Source organism: Oncorhynchus mykiss, chromosome 21 (genome assembly GCF_013265735.2).
Source record: "Oncorhynchus mykiss isolate Arlee chromosome 21, USDA_OmykA_1.1, whole genome shotgun sequence".
Taxonomy (NCBI): Eukaryota; Metazoa; Chordata; class Actinopteri; order Salmoniformes; family Salmonidae; genus Oncorhynchus; species Oncorhynchus mykiss.
The window spans coordinates 11,316,723-11,336,300 of record NC_048585.1 but is presented as its reverse complement, the minus strand read 5'-3'; the positions used below and the strand labels follow the sequence as shown (position 1 = coordinate 11,336,300).

The 19,578-nt window shown below is 41.3% G+C and overlaps 1 protein-coding gene across 2 annotated transcripts; it reads left to right on the top strand.

Moving 5' to 3' along the window:
• The first annotated feature begins 517 nt into the window (after positions 1-517).
• LOC110499803 (tetraspanin-8) lies at positions 518-9,028 on the top strand. Of its 2 annotated transcripts, XM_036956869.1 has the most exons (9): positions 524-777; positions 2,090-2,155; positions 2,419-2,532; positions 2,822-2,896; positions 6,051-6,146; positions 6,873-6,971; positions 7,334-7,444; positions 7,891-7,974; positions 8,425-9,028. In XM_036956869.1, the coding sequence occupies exons 1-9, from the start codon at positions 718-720 to the stop codon at positions 8,551-8,553; spliced, it is 834 nt and encodes a 277-aa protein (XP_036812764.1). In that variant the 5' UTR covers positions 524-717; the 3' UTR covers positions 8,554-9,028. The 2 variants fall into 2 exon arrangements, with proteins under 2 accessions (XP_036812765.1, XP_036812764.1); XM_036956870.1 differs by lacking the exon at positions 2,822-2,896 and having other exon boundaries at positions 518-777.
• The last annotated feature ends 10,550 nt before the right edge of the window (positions 9,029-19,578 follow it).

Below are 19,578 nucleotides of genomic sequence, written 5' to 3'. Positions count from 1 at the left end.
TGATTACACACAGGTGGATTGTATTTATCATCATTAGTCATTTAGGTCAACATTGGATAATTCAGAGATCCTCACTGAACTTCTGGAGAGAGTTTGCTGCACTGAAAGTAAAGGGGCTGAATAATTTTGCACGCCCAATTTTTCAGTTTTTGATTTGTTAAAAAAGTTTGAAATATCCAATAAATGTCGTTCCACTTCATGATTGTGTCCCACTTGTTGTTGATTCTTCACAAAAAAATACAGTTTTATATCTTTATGTTCGAAGCCTGAAATGTGGCAAAGGGTAGCAAAGTTCAAGGGGGCCGAATACTTTCGCAAGGCACTGTAGTTGTAGTACGAATAGTGGGGGAAGATAAATAAACAGATCAACGTTTACAATGTTGTTTGTGCTCCACTGGTTGCCGTTTACTCAGGGCAACTGGCCACAAATCTTACTGCCTGGTTCACATCTATCTCTAACTTCCGGGAGAGCCCATTTAAAGAAAATATAAGTCAAGTCCCTCCCTTTATGCCTGCCTAAGCTCTAACCATCAGTGACATAATGTTCATGCTAGTCCCTCCCATAACACAAAACACCATTGAGCAGCATGTCAACACATGTTGAGAAGAAGAAGAAACAGTTAAAGGAATCGGACAATCTATTTTCTGGACATAAAGATCTTGGGCTTCAGCAAGACCAACTCTGAAGTGAACTGCTTATTATAACCAAATATAGAAATGGGAAGAATACATATCTGCGTAAAACGGACGTTCATTTTCATCTGTGTCTTGATCGGGGTAAGTTATCGTCCAGTATTTTGGCCTGTTAATATTCGAGTTGATAAATCAATTTTTTGTAGGAGCAACGTTTTTTAATACAGGCAAATGTTTTGTAATTATTGCCGGTTATTTATTTATATTTACTTCAACGCAAGTAGTGAGAGTTGCAGTTTACACGCGACGGAATAAAGAGCAGTGCCACTTTCATCATCACTAATGAGCGAGTTGTTCTATGGACCGGTATTGAAAGAAGCACTCAAATGAAATAGAAATGCATTTAATGTTGCAATTAGGCTACTGGGTTTTGATCAGTATAATCCTCGCGCTGCTAAATGTTTTAAAGTCATGAGTTATGTTTATTCTCATCTTCAAATAGGCCTACTGACCTTAGTTATCACGTTTTTGTCAGAATATTAGGATAGTCAATAACTGATATTAGATTTTTATAAACAGCTGACTAAGTAAATATTTCAGCTATTCCTTTCTTAATAATGTATAATTTCTTAGTCTATTTCTTAGTCTAGATATAATATATGTAAATACAATTTACTGTCTGCTTACAAACCATTTGTAGATGGCGTTGGTCAAATACATTATTGAAGTTATGAAGAAATGGATCCCTCAACTCCTCTGAAACAAATGACTGTATCAACCTTTACTGTGCATTATCAGTAGAATTCTCAGAATAATACCCTGTACATTGTAATGGCTGTATCAACCTTTACTGTGCATTATCAGTAGAATTCCCAGTATAATACCCTGTACATTGTAATGATTGTATCTACCTTTACTGTGCATTATCAGTAGAATTCCCAGTATAATACCCTGTACATTGTAATGACTGTATCAACCTTTACTGTGCATTATCAGTAGAATTCTCAGAATAATACCCTGTACATTGTAATGATTGTATCAACCTTTACTGTGCATTATCAGTAGAATTCCCAGTATAATAGCCTGTACATTGTAATGACTGTATCAACCTTTACTGTGCATTATCAGTAGAATTCCCAGTATAATACCCTGTACATTGTAATGATTGTATCAACCTTTACTGTGCATTATCAGTAGAATTCCCAGTATAATACCCTGTACATTGTAATGATTGTATCAACCTTTACTGTGCATTATCAGTAGAATTCCCAGTATAATACCCTGTACATTGTAATGACTGTATCAACCTTTACTGTGCATTATCAGTAGAATTCCCAGTATAATACCCTGTACATTGTAATGACTGTATCAACCTTTACTGTGCATTATCAGTAGAATTCCCAGTATAATACCCTGTACATTGTAATGATTGTATCATGTGTTGTATTCTCTTCAGATCATCAGCACCCTCTTGCTGGCCATCACATTATTTGGACATGGGCACTTCCACCAATCAGAAGAAGTAATTGTTATTTTTATAGCTCCTATTACATTTACTAATTATATCATATCGATTTCATTATAATAATGCTGTGTCCATCTAGCTTGGTCCCAGATCTGTTTGTGCTGTCTTTCCAACTCCTACAGTGTTTAGCATGACAACAACCATTGGAGTTGGCTATACAGATCTGAGACCAGGCTAGAATCCATCAGCATCATTGTAATATTATGATTATAAACCCACAGTTGCCATATCATTAGTCTGGCTTGTCTTCCTATTCACAGATAGAGATTCTGCCAGGTATAGTAGTTCTGTATGTCCTAGAAGCAGCAACCCTGGTCCTGTCAATCTTTGGGGTCTATGGCGCTCGCAAGGAGAAGAAATGGACTGTGGTTCTGGTAAGCCTGCCGAGACCTGTTCCAAAGTGTTAGCCTGATCCCAGATCTGTTGGTTTGTCTTGGATAATTATCATAAGTGTTGGCTATATAGCACAAACAGATCTGGGATCTGGCTACCGGCTTGACTTCTCTGCTGCAAACTGTTCCTTTCTGATAGGTAATGGCATGCCATACAACTCAACTGAAACCAGTCAACACTTTCCCCATGACATGTTTCCCAAAAAGCGTGATAAGTTTGAATGAACCTTAAGTATTGATTTTGCTTGACAACCCCTGTATGTGTGTGTAGTTTTCTGTAGGTATGTCACTGGCCAGCCTATACCTGTTTGTGGAGTGCGTGAATGGATATCAAAGCAAACACGAGGTACAGTAGTCTATATATATATATATATATATATATATATATATATATATATATATATATATATATATATATATTTATATATATACAGTGCCTTGCGAAAGTATTCGGCCCCCTTTGCGACCTTTTGCCACATTTCAGGCTTCAAACATAAAGATATAAAACTGTATTTTTTTGTGAAGAATCAACAACAAGTGGGACACAATCATGAAGTGGAACGACATTTATTGGATATTTCAAACTTTTTTTAACAAATGAAAAACTGAAAAATTGGGCGTGCAAAATTATTCAGCCCCTTTACTTTCAGTGCAGCAAACTCTCTCCAGAAGTTCAGTGAGGATCTCTGAATGATCCAATGTTGACCTAAATTACTAATGATGATAAATACAATCCACCTGTGTGTAATCAAGTCTCCGTATAAATGCACCTGCACTGTGATAGTCTCAGAGGTCCGTTAAAAGCGCAGAGAGCATCATGAAGAACAAGGAACACACCAGGCAGGTCCGAGATACTGTTGTGAAGAAGTTTAAAGCCGGATTTGGATACAAAAAGATTTCCCAAGCTTTAAACATCCCAAGGAGCACTGTGCAAGCGATAATATTGAAATGGAAGGAGTATCAGACCACTGCAAATCTACCAAGACCTGGCCGTCCCTCTAAACTTTCAGCTCATACAAGGAGAAGACTGATCAGAGATGCAGCCAAGAGGCCCATGATCACTCTGGATGAACTGCAGAGATCTACAGCTGAGGTGGGAGACTCTGTCCATAGGACAAAAATCAGTCGTATATTGCACAAATCTGGCCTTTATGGAAGAGTGGCAAGAAGAAAGCCATTTCTTAAAGATATCCATAAAAAGTGTTGTTTAAAGTTTGCCACAAGCCACCTGGGAGACACACCAAACGTGTGGAAGAAGGTGCTCTGGTCAGATGAAACCAAAATGGAACTTTTTGGCAACAATGCAAAACGTTATGTTTGGCGTAAAAGCAACACAGCTGAACACACCATCCCCACTGTCAAACATGGTGGTGGCAGCATCATGGTTTGGGCCTGCTTTTCTTCAGCAGGGACAGGGAAGATGGTTAAAATTGATGGGAAGATGGATGGAGCCAAATACAGGACCATTCTGGAAGAAAACCTGATGGAGTCTGCAAAAGACCTGAGACTGGGACGGAGATTTGTCTGCCAACAAGACAATGATCCAAAACATAAAGCAAAATCTACAATGGAATGGTTCAAAAATAAACATATCCAGGTGTTAGAATGGCCAAGTCAAAGTCCAGACCTGAATCCAATCGAGAATCTGTGGAAAGAACTGAAAACTGCTGTTCACAAATGCTCTCCATCCAACCTCACTGAGCTCGAGCTGTTTTGCAAGGAGGAATGGGAAAAAATTTCAGTCTCTCGATGTGCAAAACTGATAGAGACATACCCCAAGCAACTTACAGCTGTAATCGCAGCAAAAGGTGGCGCTACAAAGTATTAACTTAAGGGGGCTGAATAATTTTGCACGCCCAATTTTTCCATTTTTGATTTGTTAAAAAAGTTCGAAATATCCAATAAATGTCATTCCACTTCATGATTGAGTCCCACTTGTTGATTCTTCACAAAAAAATACAGTTTTATATCTTATGTTTGAAGCCTGAAATGTGGCAAAAGGTCGCAAAGTTCAAGGGGGCCGAATACTTTCGGAAGGCACTGTATATATATATATATATATATATACACAGGTAACTGTCAAAATAAAGCAAACACGAGCTACAGTAGTCTATATATATATATACATATATACACACACACAGGTAACTGTCAAAATAAAGGAAACACGATGTACAGTAGTCTATATATATATATATATATATATATACACAGGTAACTGTCAAAATAAAGGAAACACTTACATAAACTGTCTTAATAGGGTGTGAAATTGTGTCACTTCTCTTGCGTTCTGTGCAAGCAGAGTCAGGGTATATGCAGCAGTTTGGGCCGCCTGGATCGTTGTGAACTGTGTGAAGACCATTTCTTACTAACAAAGACCGTAATTAATTTGCCAGAATTTTACATAATTATGACATAACATTGAAGGTTGTGCAATGTAACAGCAATATTTAGACTTATGGATGCCACCCATTAGATGAAATATGGAACGGTTCCGTATTTCACTGAAAGAATAAACGTTTTGTTTTCTAAATTATAATTTCCGGATTTTACCATTAATTACCTAAGGCTCGTATTTCTGTGTGTTTCTTATATTATAATTAAGTCTATGGTTTTATATTTGATAGAGCAGTTTGACTGAGCGGTGGTAGGCAGCAGCAGGCTCCTAAGCATTCATTCAAATAGCACTTTCCTGCGTTTGCCAGCAGCTCTTCGCTGTGCTTCAAGCATTGAGCTGTTTATGACTTCAAGCCTATCAACTCCCGAGATCAGGCTGGCAATACTATAGTGCCTATTAGAACATCCAATAGTCAAAGGTTAATGAAATACAAATGGTATAGAGGGAAATAGTCCTATAATTCCTATAATAACTGCAACCTAAAACTTCTTACCTGGGAATATTGAAGACTCATGTTAAAAGGAACCACCAGCTTTCATATGCTCTCATGTTCTGAGCAAGGAACTTAAATGTTAGCTTTCTTACATAGCACATATTGCACTTTTACTTTCTTCTCCAACACTTAGTTTTTGCATTATTTAAACCAAATTGAACATGTTTCATTATCTATTCGAGACTAAATTGCTTTTACTTATGTATTATGTTAAGTTAAAATAAAAGTGTTCATTCAGTATTGTTGTAATTGTCATTATTACAAATATATATATATAAAAATCGTCCGATTAATCGGTATTGGCTTTTTTTGGTCCTCCAATTATCGGTATCGGTGTTGAAAAATCATAATCAGTCAACCTGTAGTTCTTTCAGGGCCTTCGAGATATCTGCTTGGGGGGATATACATGGCTGTGACTTTCATTCAACCTTGAGGCAATGTTTATTTGCTGTTCTGGTAAAAATATATTTGAGAAGTTATTGTATGATGGTGCAATGCATCTGATTCTTGATAATTCAATGTACTGTATCTGTCCTTTTCAAAATTCAGAGCTGATTATAGGTTTCAGCTGTGACTATAACACTCAATGTAAACTTGATTCATTTCAAGATGGAGGAGTTAACCAGAGAGGAACATCTAGCGATGATGCCTCTGAGTGGAGCGAATCAAACTGATTTAGAAGGGCTATACAACATGCAGACTAACGTAAGTCACCTTCATTTAATGCTTCTTATGGTCTCTGCTTGTGCCGATTCAAAGTCCCAGGGTGCCAATTCAATGTCCCAGGGTGCCAATTCAATGTCCCAGGGTGCCGATTCAATGTCCCAGGGTGCCAATTCAATGTCCCAGAGTGCCAATTCACAGTCCCAGAGTGCCAATTCAATGTCCCAGAGTGCCAATTCACAGTCCCAGAGTGCCAATTCACAGTCCCAGAGTGCCAATTCAATGCCCCAGAGTGCCAATTCACAGTCCCAGAGTGCCAATTCACAGTCCCAGGGTGCCAATTCACAGTCCCAGGGTGCCAATTCACAGTCCCAGAGTGCCAATTCACAGTCCCAGAGTGCCAATTCAAAGTCCCAGGGTGCCAATTCACAGTCCCAGAGTGCCAATTCAAAGTCCCAGGGTGCCAAGTCACAGTCCCAGAGTGCCAATTTAAAGTCCCAGAGTGCCAATTCACAGTCCCAGAGTGCCAATTCACAGTCCCAGGGTGCCAATTCAAAGTCCCAGGGTGCCAATTCAAAGTCCCAGAGTGCTGTTTCAATGTGTGTGTGTCTTTAGGACCAGTTTTCCATATTATGTAAATCAAGGCCTGGACTAAAAACACTTTCATTGGAGATTTCTCCATGGAGGGTTCTTTCAGGACTAGGCCTTAACTATACCTGGTAAATCATGTTTTTAAAATGTCTGTTGTTCTGTTTCCTTCACTTTCAGTTAAAATGCTGTGGGCTCGTACAAGGCTACCAAGACTGGGGCACAGACATCCCCCTCTCCTGTCTCTGTTCTGATGAGGACTCAACAGACTTTAAATGTGTGAGTCTGTGTTAAATAAGTTAACTTGTTGCTGTTGTTATGTGTATGATGAGGAGGATGGGTTTCAATGTGTCCGTCTGTTAAATAAATTATCACTCAAATATGAAAGTGGGAATCTCTTGTCTTTCGGTAAGAGCAATACATTTTTTATTTAAAAAATAATACAAAACAGATGATGAGGACAGTGACAATACAACCATAAATAAACTGAGGAAGATGTACATGACAATACTCTAAAAGACCAACAAATACCATAGAACACATTTGGACCAGACACATAATGGCTGCCATGCTGTAGCCTAGTAAGAAATCATGCAGCTAAAGTAAAGCACTGTTTTAAACCATCTCACATTCTATTTCAGGTTGCTCCTGGTAACAATACAAGATTTGTTATTCACTATCCCAACAGTGATATGTCTGAGGATGATGACCACAAGGGATTAATGGATGAACACATGCTGGTATATAAAGAGGTAAAATCATGTCATTCCACTACACCAGGGATGGGCAACTGGCGGCCATTGTGAAGGCCGTCAGATCAACTAGGCCATGTCAGATAATATCTTTTAGATGGCTAAATTTGTTTACCGGTCAGCTATCTAAACCTGTTATCGTGGTCGAATTACCGCCCATGAGGTCCCCAATGATGTTGTTAGTCAGTCTCACTCTCATGTCATATTAAAAACTGCATACATTTCTCACCACCCCATGGCAAAATGTGTAGAATTGCACGAAATGAACTCTAAAATTAAAAAAATGTTCTCTCTGCTGTCAAGAAGGTGCAACTAAAAAGTTTTTAATTTTGCTCAAAATGTCTTGCAGTGCTCATTGATACAATAAACAGCTATATGTTCAAGTTCTGATATAGTACAGAGTGGATACTCTTGTTTTTTACAAACTCTTTATTTTTCATTTTCAGCCATGTCTTCCCATCCTGATCTCTTTCATGGGCTATGCAATCAGCCTGATGATAGGAACATTAGCAGCACTTAACGCATTATGGGTATGTATTTCATATCTATGTCTGTACTATTTCACCATTTCAGGGTTGGGGTCCATTCAGTTTTTTAAATTCAATAAATAGAAAGTCAATTCCCAAATTGAAAATTGTCTGTCGTTTTTCATATGTATTTTTCAATTCAGGAAGTGAATTTCAATTACCTGAATTGAAAACTTTAGTAGTATTTGTTCATTATAATTATTACCGATGTGGCAGCTAAAAGCTGAATTGCAGTACACAGTACATACAAGTAAACAAGAACAATTAAAACATCTGAAAGTCAGGATGCTAACTGAAGGATGGATGAATCGACCCCAACACTGTACCATAGTGATTTTTACCGTACCTTTCGAGTGTAGGCCTATTAGATTGAACCATCATCTATCACACTCAGCATCTGGTCACCTGCTCCGTCAATCCTGACTGAACCGTTACTGTGTGTCTGGTCCTCAGGATGTTGGAGTTGCCCTGGCCATCACAATACTCTGCCAGATGAGAAGAAAGGTTGATGTGCCACCTGTGATCTTCACCTCTCAACCACCTGAATACAGGGAGCTGTGTGACACAGCAGAGAGTGTCTGACATGAAATGGTCCTCTTATGAAGGAGACTCAATGCACTAGTCTGAGTGCCAGTCTGTTTGTGCCATCATGACAACTCCTGTCACTCATTTGTGTCAAGCCAAACATGACAGTGTTGACTTGGCAATGACAGACTGCCATGATGGTCTTTATTTAACTAGGCAAGTCAGTTACGAACAACCTCTTATTTACAATGACGGCCTACCGGGGAACAGTGGGTTAAACTGCCTTGTTCAGGGGCAGAACGACCGTTGGCATTGGCAAGACCACAAACAGGTCTGGGATCAGGATAGCAATGCACTCATATTATGTACATACTCTTAACACACATGAAAGGACAACTCGGGACATTATTAGACATTAGACATCTCTACTGTGTTGTCCAAAGTATTACTGTTCAACTGTTCAACCATTTAACCATTGTAGTGCCTCAGTGTTGGTTACAGTGTCTTGAATAAAGGGACAAGCATCTTTTAACATTATGGTCCTTTTATTCGACAACCATTTCTTCCAATGACTTTTGTCCTCTCCCCATCCTTATTTCACTTTCTGCCTTTGTCCTTTCCTACTGCTCTCTCCTCTCATCCTCCTCTCTCCTCTCCTCCTCCTCTTTCTTCCTCTTTTCCACTTGCTCTCTCCTCTCATTCTCCTCTCTCTTCCTCTTTTCAGTCTACTTGGCCCTATCAGATCCTACACCCATTAAAACCTCCCCACTATTCCACTACTTGGCCCTATCAGACCCTACACCCATTAAAACCTCCCCACTATTCCACTACTTGGCCCTATCAGATCCTACACCCATTAAAACCTCACCACTATTCCACTACTTGGCCCTATCAGACCCTACACCCATTAAAACCTCATCACTATTCCACTACTTGACTCTATCAGATCCTACACCCATTAAAACCTCCCCACTATTCCACTACTTGGCCCTATCAGACCCTACACCCATTAAAACCTCCCCACTATTCCACTACTTGGCCCTATCAGATCCTACACCCATTAAAACCTCCCCACTATTCCACTACTTGGCCCTATCAGATCCTACACCCATTAAAACCTCATCACTATTCCACTACTTGGCCCTATCAGATCCTACACCCACTAAAACCTCCCCACTATTCCACTACTTGGCCCTATCAGATCTTACACCCACTAAAACCTCCCCACTATTCCACTACTTGGCCCTATCAGATCCTGCACCCATTAAAACCTCACCACTATTCCACTACTTGGCCCTATCAGATCCTACACCCATTAAAACCTCCCCACTATTCCACTACTTGGCCCTATCAGATCCTACACCCATTAAAACCTCCCCACTATTCCACTACTTGGCCCTATCAGATCCTGCACCGGGCCTCTTTTCCACGTTAATAGCATGCATACGTAAACACAGCACCAGACCAATGTTTATCTATTATATTGACTAGATAGTGACCGCTCTAACAATGGAAATCCATCTCCTCAATGATCAAAGGCAGGCGAGATCAGGTTGTAACATTCTAGCCAATGAGAGGGCAGATACACAACTATGTGATTTTTCTCAAAGTTGCCAGAATGTAACCTGCATCCACTTATATCAGTACATTTGTAACAGCCTAAACATCACGGAACTATTAGATCAAATAAGCCTCACATATTTGACCCTTCGCTAAGTTCCGCCTCACTTAGTTACTTTTGCAACATCGAACAACATTTTCCCTGGAAGCCCAAATCCCCATTCAGACACGGTGGAAATCCCCTCACAACGATCTCAAAGTGTGTTTCTAATACACAATGAAATGAAACACTGACTTCCCCTTGCTAACCAGGAAACTCTTGGGTATGTTGTTGTGGACTGTTATTATCATTGCTTCACTGGAACCTGGTCAAAGCTTCTGTCCTCCTCTGGGTACATTGACTTCAACACAAAACCTAGGAGGCTCATGGTTCTCACTCCTCTCTGTAGACTTACACAGTAATTATGAAAACTAATGGAATGGCATCAAACACATGGAAACCATGTATTTCATGTATTTGATTCCATTCCACCTATTCCACTCCAGCCATTACCACAAACCCGTCCTCCCCAATTAAGGTGCCACCAACCTCCTCTGATTGTAAAATACCTACACCACGTAGACTTCATCATTACATCCTTTTCCTAAGAATGGGGAATATGTTTGGGTATGTTATGTTACTATACTTATTTCAGCATTATTTAATCCCCTATTTTTGGCACTAAACTGTCTCCATATATACAGTACTCTACCGGGGACCTTCAGACAAGTCTCTTGAGGCCTGTGAGCATCCTAGAGCAAAACAACCAACATGTATGTGTTCATGAGAGTCTCACCTTTCAACAAATAGTGTGTAGTGTGTAGCCCAAACTGTTCGGACACTACAGAACGAAGTTGGCAGATCGGATTCTACCAACTGCAGACGAGTCTCAAGACGCTTGTGGGGGTTATAGAGCAAAACGGAGAACATTATTATTAAAACAAATTGTACATGCATTCAGAAAGTAGTACGACCCCTTGACTTTTTACACACTTTGTTCTGTTACAGCCTTATTCTAAAGTGGACTAAATATAATTTTCTTCCATTCAATCTACATGCAATAACCCATAATGGCAAAGCGAAAACAGGTTTTTCGATATTTTTGCAGTTGACAGTGCATATCAGAGCAAAAAACCAAGCCGTGAGGTCTAAGGAATTGTCCTTAGAGCTCCGAGACAGGATTGTGTCGAGGCACAGATCTGGGGAAGGGTACCAAAAAATGGTTGCAGCATTGAAGGTCCCTAAGAACACAGTGGCCTCCATCTTTCTTAAGTGGAAGAAGTTTGGAACCACCAAGACTCTTCCTAGAGCTGGTCGCCTGGCCACACTGAGCAATCGGGGGACAAGGGCCTTGGTCACTCAGGACAGAGCTCCAGAGTTCCTCTGTATACCTTCCAGAATGAAAACCATCTCTGCAGCACTCCACCAATCAGGCCTTTATGGTAGAGTAGCCAGACAGGAGCCACTCCTCAGTAAAAGGCACATGACAGCCCGCTTGGAGTTTGCCAAAAGGCACCTAAAGGACTCTTTGACCATAAGAAACAAGTTCTCTCGTCTGACAAAACCAAGATTGAACCCTTTGACCTGAATACCAAGGATCACATTTGGAGGAAACCTGGCACCATCCCTACGGTGAAGCATGGTGGTGGCAGCATCATTCTGTGGGGATGTTTTTCAACGGCAGGGAATTGGAGATTAGTCAGGAGCGAGGGAAAGATGAACGGAGCAAAGTACAGAGAGATTGTTGATGAAAATCAGGACCTCAGCCTGGGGCAAAGGTTCACCTTCCACCAGGACAATGGATATCCTTGTCTCATCGCGCAGTAGCGACTCCTGTGGCGGGCAGGGCGCAGTGCGTGCTAACCAGGTCGCCAGGTGCACGGTGTTTCCTCCGACACATTGGTGCGGCTGGCTTCCGGGTTGGATGCGCGCTGTGTTAAGAAGCAGTGCGGCTTGGTTGGGTTGTGTATGGTGGACGCATGGCTTTCAACCTTCGTCTCTCCCGAGCCCGTAGGGAAGTTGTAGCAATGAGACAAGATAGTAACTACAATTGGATACCACGAAATTGGGGAGTAAAGGGGGTAAAAAATATGTGTTTTATTTTAAATCTACAACATAAAAAAAATGGCGGCAAGCTTTACTCCACTCCAGCCGACGCATGGTGATCTTAGGCTTGGGTGTGGCTGCTCGGCCATGGAAACCCATTTCATGAAGCTCCGACGACCAGTTCTTGTGCTGACGTTGCTTCCAGAGGAAGTCTGGAACTCGGTAGTGAGTGTTGCGACCGAGGACCGATGATTTGTACATGTTACCCGCTTCAGCACTCGGTGGTTCCAATCTGTGAGCTTGTGTGGCCCACCACTTTACGGCTGAGCCGTTGTTGCTCCTATACGTTTCCACTTCACAATAACAACACTAACAGTTGACCGGAGTCGCTCTAGCAGGGCATACATTTGACGAACTGACTTGTTGGAAAGTCGGCATCCCATAACGGTGCCACGTAGAAAGTCACTGAGTTCTTCAGTAAGAATATTCTACTGCCAATGTTTGTCTATGGAGATTCCATGGCTGTGTGCTCATACACCTATCAGCAAAGGGTGTGGCTGAAATAGCTGAATCCACTAATTTGACGGGGTGTCCACATCATTTTGTATTTATAGGTTAGCTCTGAGAGCTGTCTAGTTGTGAAGACATGTTGGTTTTGAAAGGCTGACTCTAAACGCTGACTGGCTCTGGAAGCTGGTTGGCTGTGGAGCTTGGTTGGACTGGAGGCTCCATTGCTCTGCGGTCAATTTTCAACAAGGGTTGCTTTTGTATGCGTTGACAAACATGGGCTCTTGGGCATGCCCATGACCGACACCTATGGGAGAGTGAGCGTCGCCATTCCTGCCATGCTCTATGGCAGGTGAGGAAACCTCTGTTATAGCCAAGGGCACTGGGACAGCATTAAGAGCTGCAACATGTTGGTTACTGTTACACTCTGTGCAGCATGCTGGCTTGTTGAAGCGCAGCATCTAAAGCAAATTGAGTTGTCCTTTAGACAACGTTTACATTCTTCCAGAGGCTTTTGTCTGAATCCTCTACAGCTCTTGAGATGGTGTGGTACTTGTGGATAGGGCACCCTGTGTCTGTGTCCTCAACTGGATGTTGATGGTAGGCAGGTTTACCAGCCTCTGTTTAGTGTGCTGAGATGGGATTACTTACTTGGAGTCCCTCTGGTCTTGTCATGGATGTACTTGAGGTTGAAAGGGTAAAGCTGGGGTCGTTCCTCACGTTTGTCTCATTGAGGATGAAAAAGGACAAGTGAAAGGGGGAGAAAGGCCACACGGTGTCGCTGTTTGCAACTCAGTCTGTGACACCCATTTCTCTTGAAGACTGGAGGGTAGCTTCTCTACAATGGGAATGATTCCACGTGCTGTATTTTCAGTTGTATTTATACTTATTAACAATCCCCATTAGTTCCTGTCAAGGCAGTAGCTTCTCTTCCTGGGGTTTATTATGGATCCCTATTAGTTCCTGCTAAGGCAGCAACTACCCTTCCTGGGGTATATTATGGATCCCCCTTAGTTCCTGCTAAGGCAGTCAGCCCTCCAAAACCAACAAGTCTTTAAACCAGACAGCTCTCAGAGCTGAACTATATGTACAAAAGTATTTGTATTCGGCCATTTCAGTCACACACATTGCTGACAGGTGTATAAAATTAGGCACACAGCTATGCAATCTCCATAGACAAACATTGACAGTAGAATGGCCTTACTGAAGAGTTTAGAGACTTTCAACGTGGTACAATCATAGGATGCCACCTTTCCAACAAGTCAGATCATCAAATATTGAAACAATCTTGAAGCATAGATTCTGATTGGTCAGACCAACATTGAACAGTCCTTACCACGGGTACTTCCTGTTTAAATTTCTGCCTATAGGATGGGAGGAGCAAAATGGAGGCATGATCTGATTTTCTGAAAGGAGGGTGGGGGAGGGCCTTGTAGCCATCCCAGAAGGGGGAGAAACAATGGTCCAGAGTTCTCGATGCCCAAGTAGCACAGGAGATGTGTTGATAGAACATCGGTAGCACACTCCTCAGATGTATGTTATTAAAGTCCCCAGCTACAATAAATGCAGCCTCCGGATATGCGGTTTCCAGTTTGCACAAAGTCCAGTGTATTACTTTGTGCCCCTTCAGAGTTTTGGGTGCATGACGCCCCTGCTAGGGAGAAGGTTTTTGTAAAGTTACCCGTAATGTTACCCTAATGTTTGAGTGTCCAGTTTTCCGTTGGTTAGGGGGACCTTCTATCTGTATGTTAGGTTCTAAGTTCTGGTGCAAATCCAGTCAGACACCAAAGGAAGCTCAGACTAGATTTATTCCACCCAAAACTGGATGCTGCTACTGCAAGCACACATAGAATTCACACAAGCATATATATATATATACCTTTCGATTAGGAGTCACCTCCTTGTATGTCTGGAATACAATCAGTCTCTGTTGTTGGGCAGGAACTGAGTCAGGTCCCCCTATTGGTGTAATCGTGGCCCAGCCTGAGTGCGGGACCTTTGTGGGCAGGGAGGTGTGTGTGAGAGAGAAAAGGCTATAGTTGAAGGGTTGATGGGATGTGCCACTCTAGCCTCCCTCGTAGAAGTTTCTTCTCTTCAACTTTGTCCTCACTTCGATGTGGAAGTCTCTCCCAGCCCTAGTTCCACCGAAACTCGCATGATCTTACCAGGAACTGAGACTCGCCTGTGGTTCTTTACCTACTTCCTTAGAAATATTAATATGCAGAAATAACATATCTGGCCATACAGAGACATTCTGGACTTCCCTTTGTCTCTCCAGCTCCAACATCCTAACCAATAACAAATTATTACTACTAATAAGCACTTTTTGTGATTATAAACAGACTCATTATGCATCTAAAACTGGCTCAAGTCAAATAGTTTCCAATAATCCTCCTTCTGGAACGTTCCACACCACCTATAAAGCATAATGACTTGAGCAGACTGAATATTTCTGGGATCTTTTATTTCAGCTCATGAAACATGTGATCAACACTTTACATGTTGCGTTTATATTTTAAAAATAATAATAATTCAGTGGACAATATTTATGTTTAATGGACGTGGCAAGAACATCCATGTGCCCAGTGTTGTAAGGGTTAGGAGAATATTCCATCAACGTCCCAACAAACATACACAGAACATGGCTGCTATGTTCTCAGAAAACAAGATTAAGTAAAGGAGAGCCGTACGCTCTATTAGCTCAGATGCAAACATATTTATGTCCAACATTTTGACAGACAAGCTGTCTTCGTGTTCTCAGAACATAAGATATTCATGTTCTAGACACGTTTCAAGAACATTTCTGTGTGTCAGTTGTCAGGACGTCGCCTGATGGAACAAAACAAATAGAAATGGTTTCATTACACGTCAAGACTTGTGTTGTCATGCCAATCAAGGCCCTGATTGGTGAACCACTGATCAAAATGGTTTCATTACACGTCAAGACTTGTGTTGTCATGCCAATCAAGGTCCTGATTGGTGAACCACTGATCCATTCATAGCTCTTTTTTTTGTTGGCAAGGGATACTCACACAGAATGCTTTTAACATAACATAATCAAATGAGATATTTGACTACATTGTGCATGTTAGTTTATACAATAATTATTATTCTACAGTTCTCACCAGTGATTTGAACTCAAAACCTCTTGTTTCACGGTATGTCTAGCTTCCTGCTACACTACCATGTCTATATCATGTACTGATTAATCTGACCATTATCATCATTGATTTGATTGACTTATTTCATCCATTTAAGGGCTTTCAGAACAGTTGTCTGATGTTGGTGGTGCATGTAAACCGGTTTTAATTGATAATCTTGAATCCCTTTTTCTTGAGTGTACTTTTAACAGAGGTATCAAGTTGTTTCAGATCTACAACAAGTGCATGGTGAGTAGGGGGTAGGGTTTGTTCTGGACAGGACAGGGCCTAACTATAGTGGCCCAATGAGCACATGTCCTAGCGATATCCCTTACTGGGACAGTGGTGAAGGTGTTTGTCATTGGTCAAGACCCACTTAACAAAAATATGTTAATGTCATTATTTTGGCATCAGTTACAACAGACCTATCTGATCCAATTTAAAATGAGTTTGTCATCAAACGATAGGAGTATGTACGTTTTCCTCTTGAGCACGAATTATAATTGACCACATTTCTACTACCTCATAAATGGTCAGTATTTATTCATTCTACATAGCTGAGCATCTCAAAAATAACTCCATGGTCATTTTGAAATCTACACCACATATATAATGCACAACAAACGTGTCATTGACAAACTTATTTTGAATCCGATCAGATAGGTGTTTAACTGCTGCCAAATAATGACATTAACATATATTGGTACTGATGTGAGAGTAGGGTGACTCCCCTAGAGAGTATTGAACCCAGGACAACAGCACCAATGCCAAACCCTAACCACTGTCCAATAACAGCTATCACTAGGGCATGTGCTTATTGGGCCAGTATAGTTAGGCCCTGTCCAATAGAAACCCTATCACTAGGGCATGTGCTTATTGGGCCAGTATAGTTAGGCCCTGTCCAATAGAAACCCTATCACTAGGGCATGTGCTTATTGGGCCAGTATAGTTAGGCCCTGTCCAATAGAAACCCTATCACTAGGGCATGTGCTTATTGGGCCAGTATAGTTAGGCTCTGTCCAATAGAAACCCTACCTCCTCCTCCCTAGGAGGATATGAAAGAACTGTATAGGTGATATGCAGAGCCGTTTGCACACTCTTGCCTGCATCTAGCTGATCTAAGATGTAATCATTAGTCCAACAGTTGCAAATGTGAGTTTCTATTGGACAAATTCAGGTATGTTTATTTCTGTTTCATTCCGTTTGCTTCCGTTTAAGGTTTTTCTTTTAACAGAATCGGAGGAATGAACACACACCTGATCACACGCAAACACAATTCACTTTCATAGCAGACACATAAAAACCGCATGAACACTTTGCTCGTTGTATATAGAATTCCTTCTTGCAATTACCGACTCGCTCTCATCCTCTCACCTTTTCCATTCGCTTGTGGACTTTAGTGCACAACACATCAGCTGTCTGTAACCAGGAGAAAAAACCTTTACAAGCCAAACCTTCAAACATTCATTAAACCAAGAGCTTATCTTGACTTGAATGAGTTCCAGAGTTGGATAGCCATAGCCAACTAAGTAACATAGCATCCTTCTCTGTTTGAGCCAGGTATTTGAATGGGCTAAACTAGCTAGCTGCATTCCCTAGCTAAGTGAAAGTGAAGAAAATAATACAACCAAACATAGCTATCTCTCTCTCTCTCTCTTTCTCTCTCTGTCTTGCTTCTCCTTAATTTTGGAAGAAATTAATTTGTTCAACTATTGTATTTTTCTCTCATTGAGTCATCTACTCACCACATGTTATGCACTGCAGTGCTAGCTAGCTGTAGCTTATTCTTCCAGTACTATATTCATTCTCTGATCTTCTAATTGGGTGGACAACGTCAGTTCATCTTGCAAGGGCTCTGACGTTGTCACAATTTCTGTGTAAGTCTATGGAAGCGGTTAAGAACCATGAGTTCTCTAGGTTTTGTATTAAAGTCAATGTACCCAGAGGAGGATAGAAGCTAGCTGTCCTCTAGCTTCACCATGGTGCTACCCTACAGACTGCTGCTGAGGCTACTGTAGACCTTTAGTGCAAAACAGTGTGTTTTAATCATTTATTTGCTGACCTGAATATATATCGTATAGTTTTATTAAAAAATATAACTTTTTAAATGTTTCCCTATTTGTATTTTTCAGAAATGCACTGAGGCGGATGGTCCTCCCCTTCCTCCTCTGAGGAGCCTCCACTGATGAATACAACTCTAATCTGCTGTCGACATCAGGATACAAATTCAGACCACTATTAGCTCCAATCAGAGCTATTCGGTGGCTAGCTACACTACAAACATCATTTTACCAGGTTCCAGTGAAGCAATGATAATAACAGTCCACAACAACATACCCAAGAGTTTCCTGGTTAGCAAGGGGAAGTCAGTGTTTCATTTCATTGTGTATTAGAAACACACTTTGAGATCGTTGTGAGGGGATTTCCACTGTGTCTGAATGGGGATTTGGGCTTCCAGGGAAAATGTTGTTCGATGTTGCAAAAGTAACTAAGTGAGGCGGAACTTAGCGAAGGGTCAAATATGTGAGGCTTATTTGATCTAATAGTTCCGTAATGTTTAGGCTGTTACAAATGTACTGATATAAGTGGATGCAGGTTACATTCTGGCAACTTTGAGAAAAATCACATAGTTGTGTATCTGCCCTCTCATTGGCTAGAATGTTACAACCTGATCTCGCCTGCCTTCGATCATTAAGGAGATGTATTTCCATTGTTAGAGCGGTCACTATCTAGTCAATATAATAGATAAACATTGGTCTGGTGCTGTGTTTACGTATGCATGCTATTAACGTGGAAAAGAGGCCCGGTGCAGGATCTGATAGGGCCAAGTAGTGGAATAGTGGGGAGGTTTTAGTGGGTGTAGGATCTGATAGGGCCAAGTAGTGGAATAGTGGGGAGGTTTTAATGGGTGCAGGATCTGATAGGGCCAAGTAGTGGAATAGTGATGAGGTTTTAATTTGTGTTGAATCTGATAGGGCCAAGTAGTGGAATAGTGGGGAGGTTTTAATGGGTGTAGGATCTGATAGGGCCAAGTAGTGGAATAGTGGGGAGGTTTTAATGGGTGTAGGATCTGATAGGGCCAAGTAGTGGAATAGTGGGGAGGTTTTAATGGGTATAGGATCTGATAGGGCCAAGTAGTGGAATAGTGGGGAGGTTTTAATGGGTATAGGATCTGATAGTGCCAAGTAGTGGAATAGTGGGGAGGTTTTAATGGGTGTAGGATCTGATAGGGCCAAGTAGTGGAATAGTGGGGAGGTTTTAGTGGGTGTAGGATCAGATAGAGTCAAGTAGTGGAATAGTGGGGAGGTTTTAATGGGTGTAGGATCTGATAGGGCCAAGTAGTGGAATAGTGGGGAGGTTTTAATGGGTGTAAGATCTGATAGGGCCAAGTAGTGGAATAGTGGTGAGGTTTTAATGGGTGTAAGATCTGATAGGGCCAAATAGTGGAATAGTGGGGAGGTTTTAATGGGTGTTGCATCTGATAGGGCCAAGTAGTGGAATAGTGGGGAGGTTTTAATGGGTATAGGATCTGATAGGGCCAAGTAGTGGAATAGTGGTGAGGTTTTAATGGGTGTAGGCTCTGATAGGGCCAAGTAGGGTGAAAAGAGGAAGAGAGAGGAGAATGAGAGTAGAGAGCAAGTGGAAAAGAGGAGGAGAGCAGAGAGGAAGAGAGAGGAGGATGAGAGGAGAGAGCAGGAGGAAAAGAGGAAGGCAGAAAATAAAATAAGGATGGGGAGAGGACAAAAGTCATTGGAAGAAATGGTTGTCGAATAAAGAAGGACCATAATG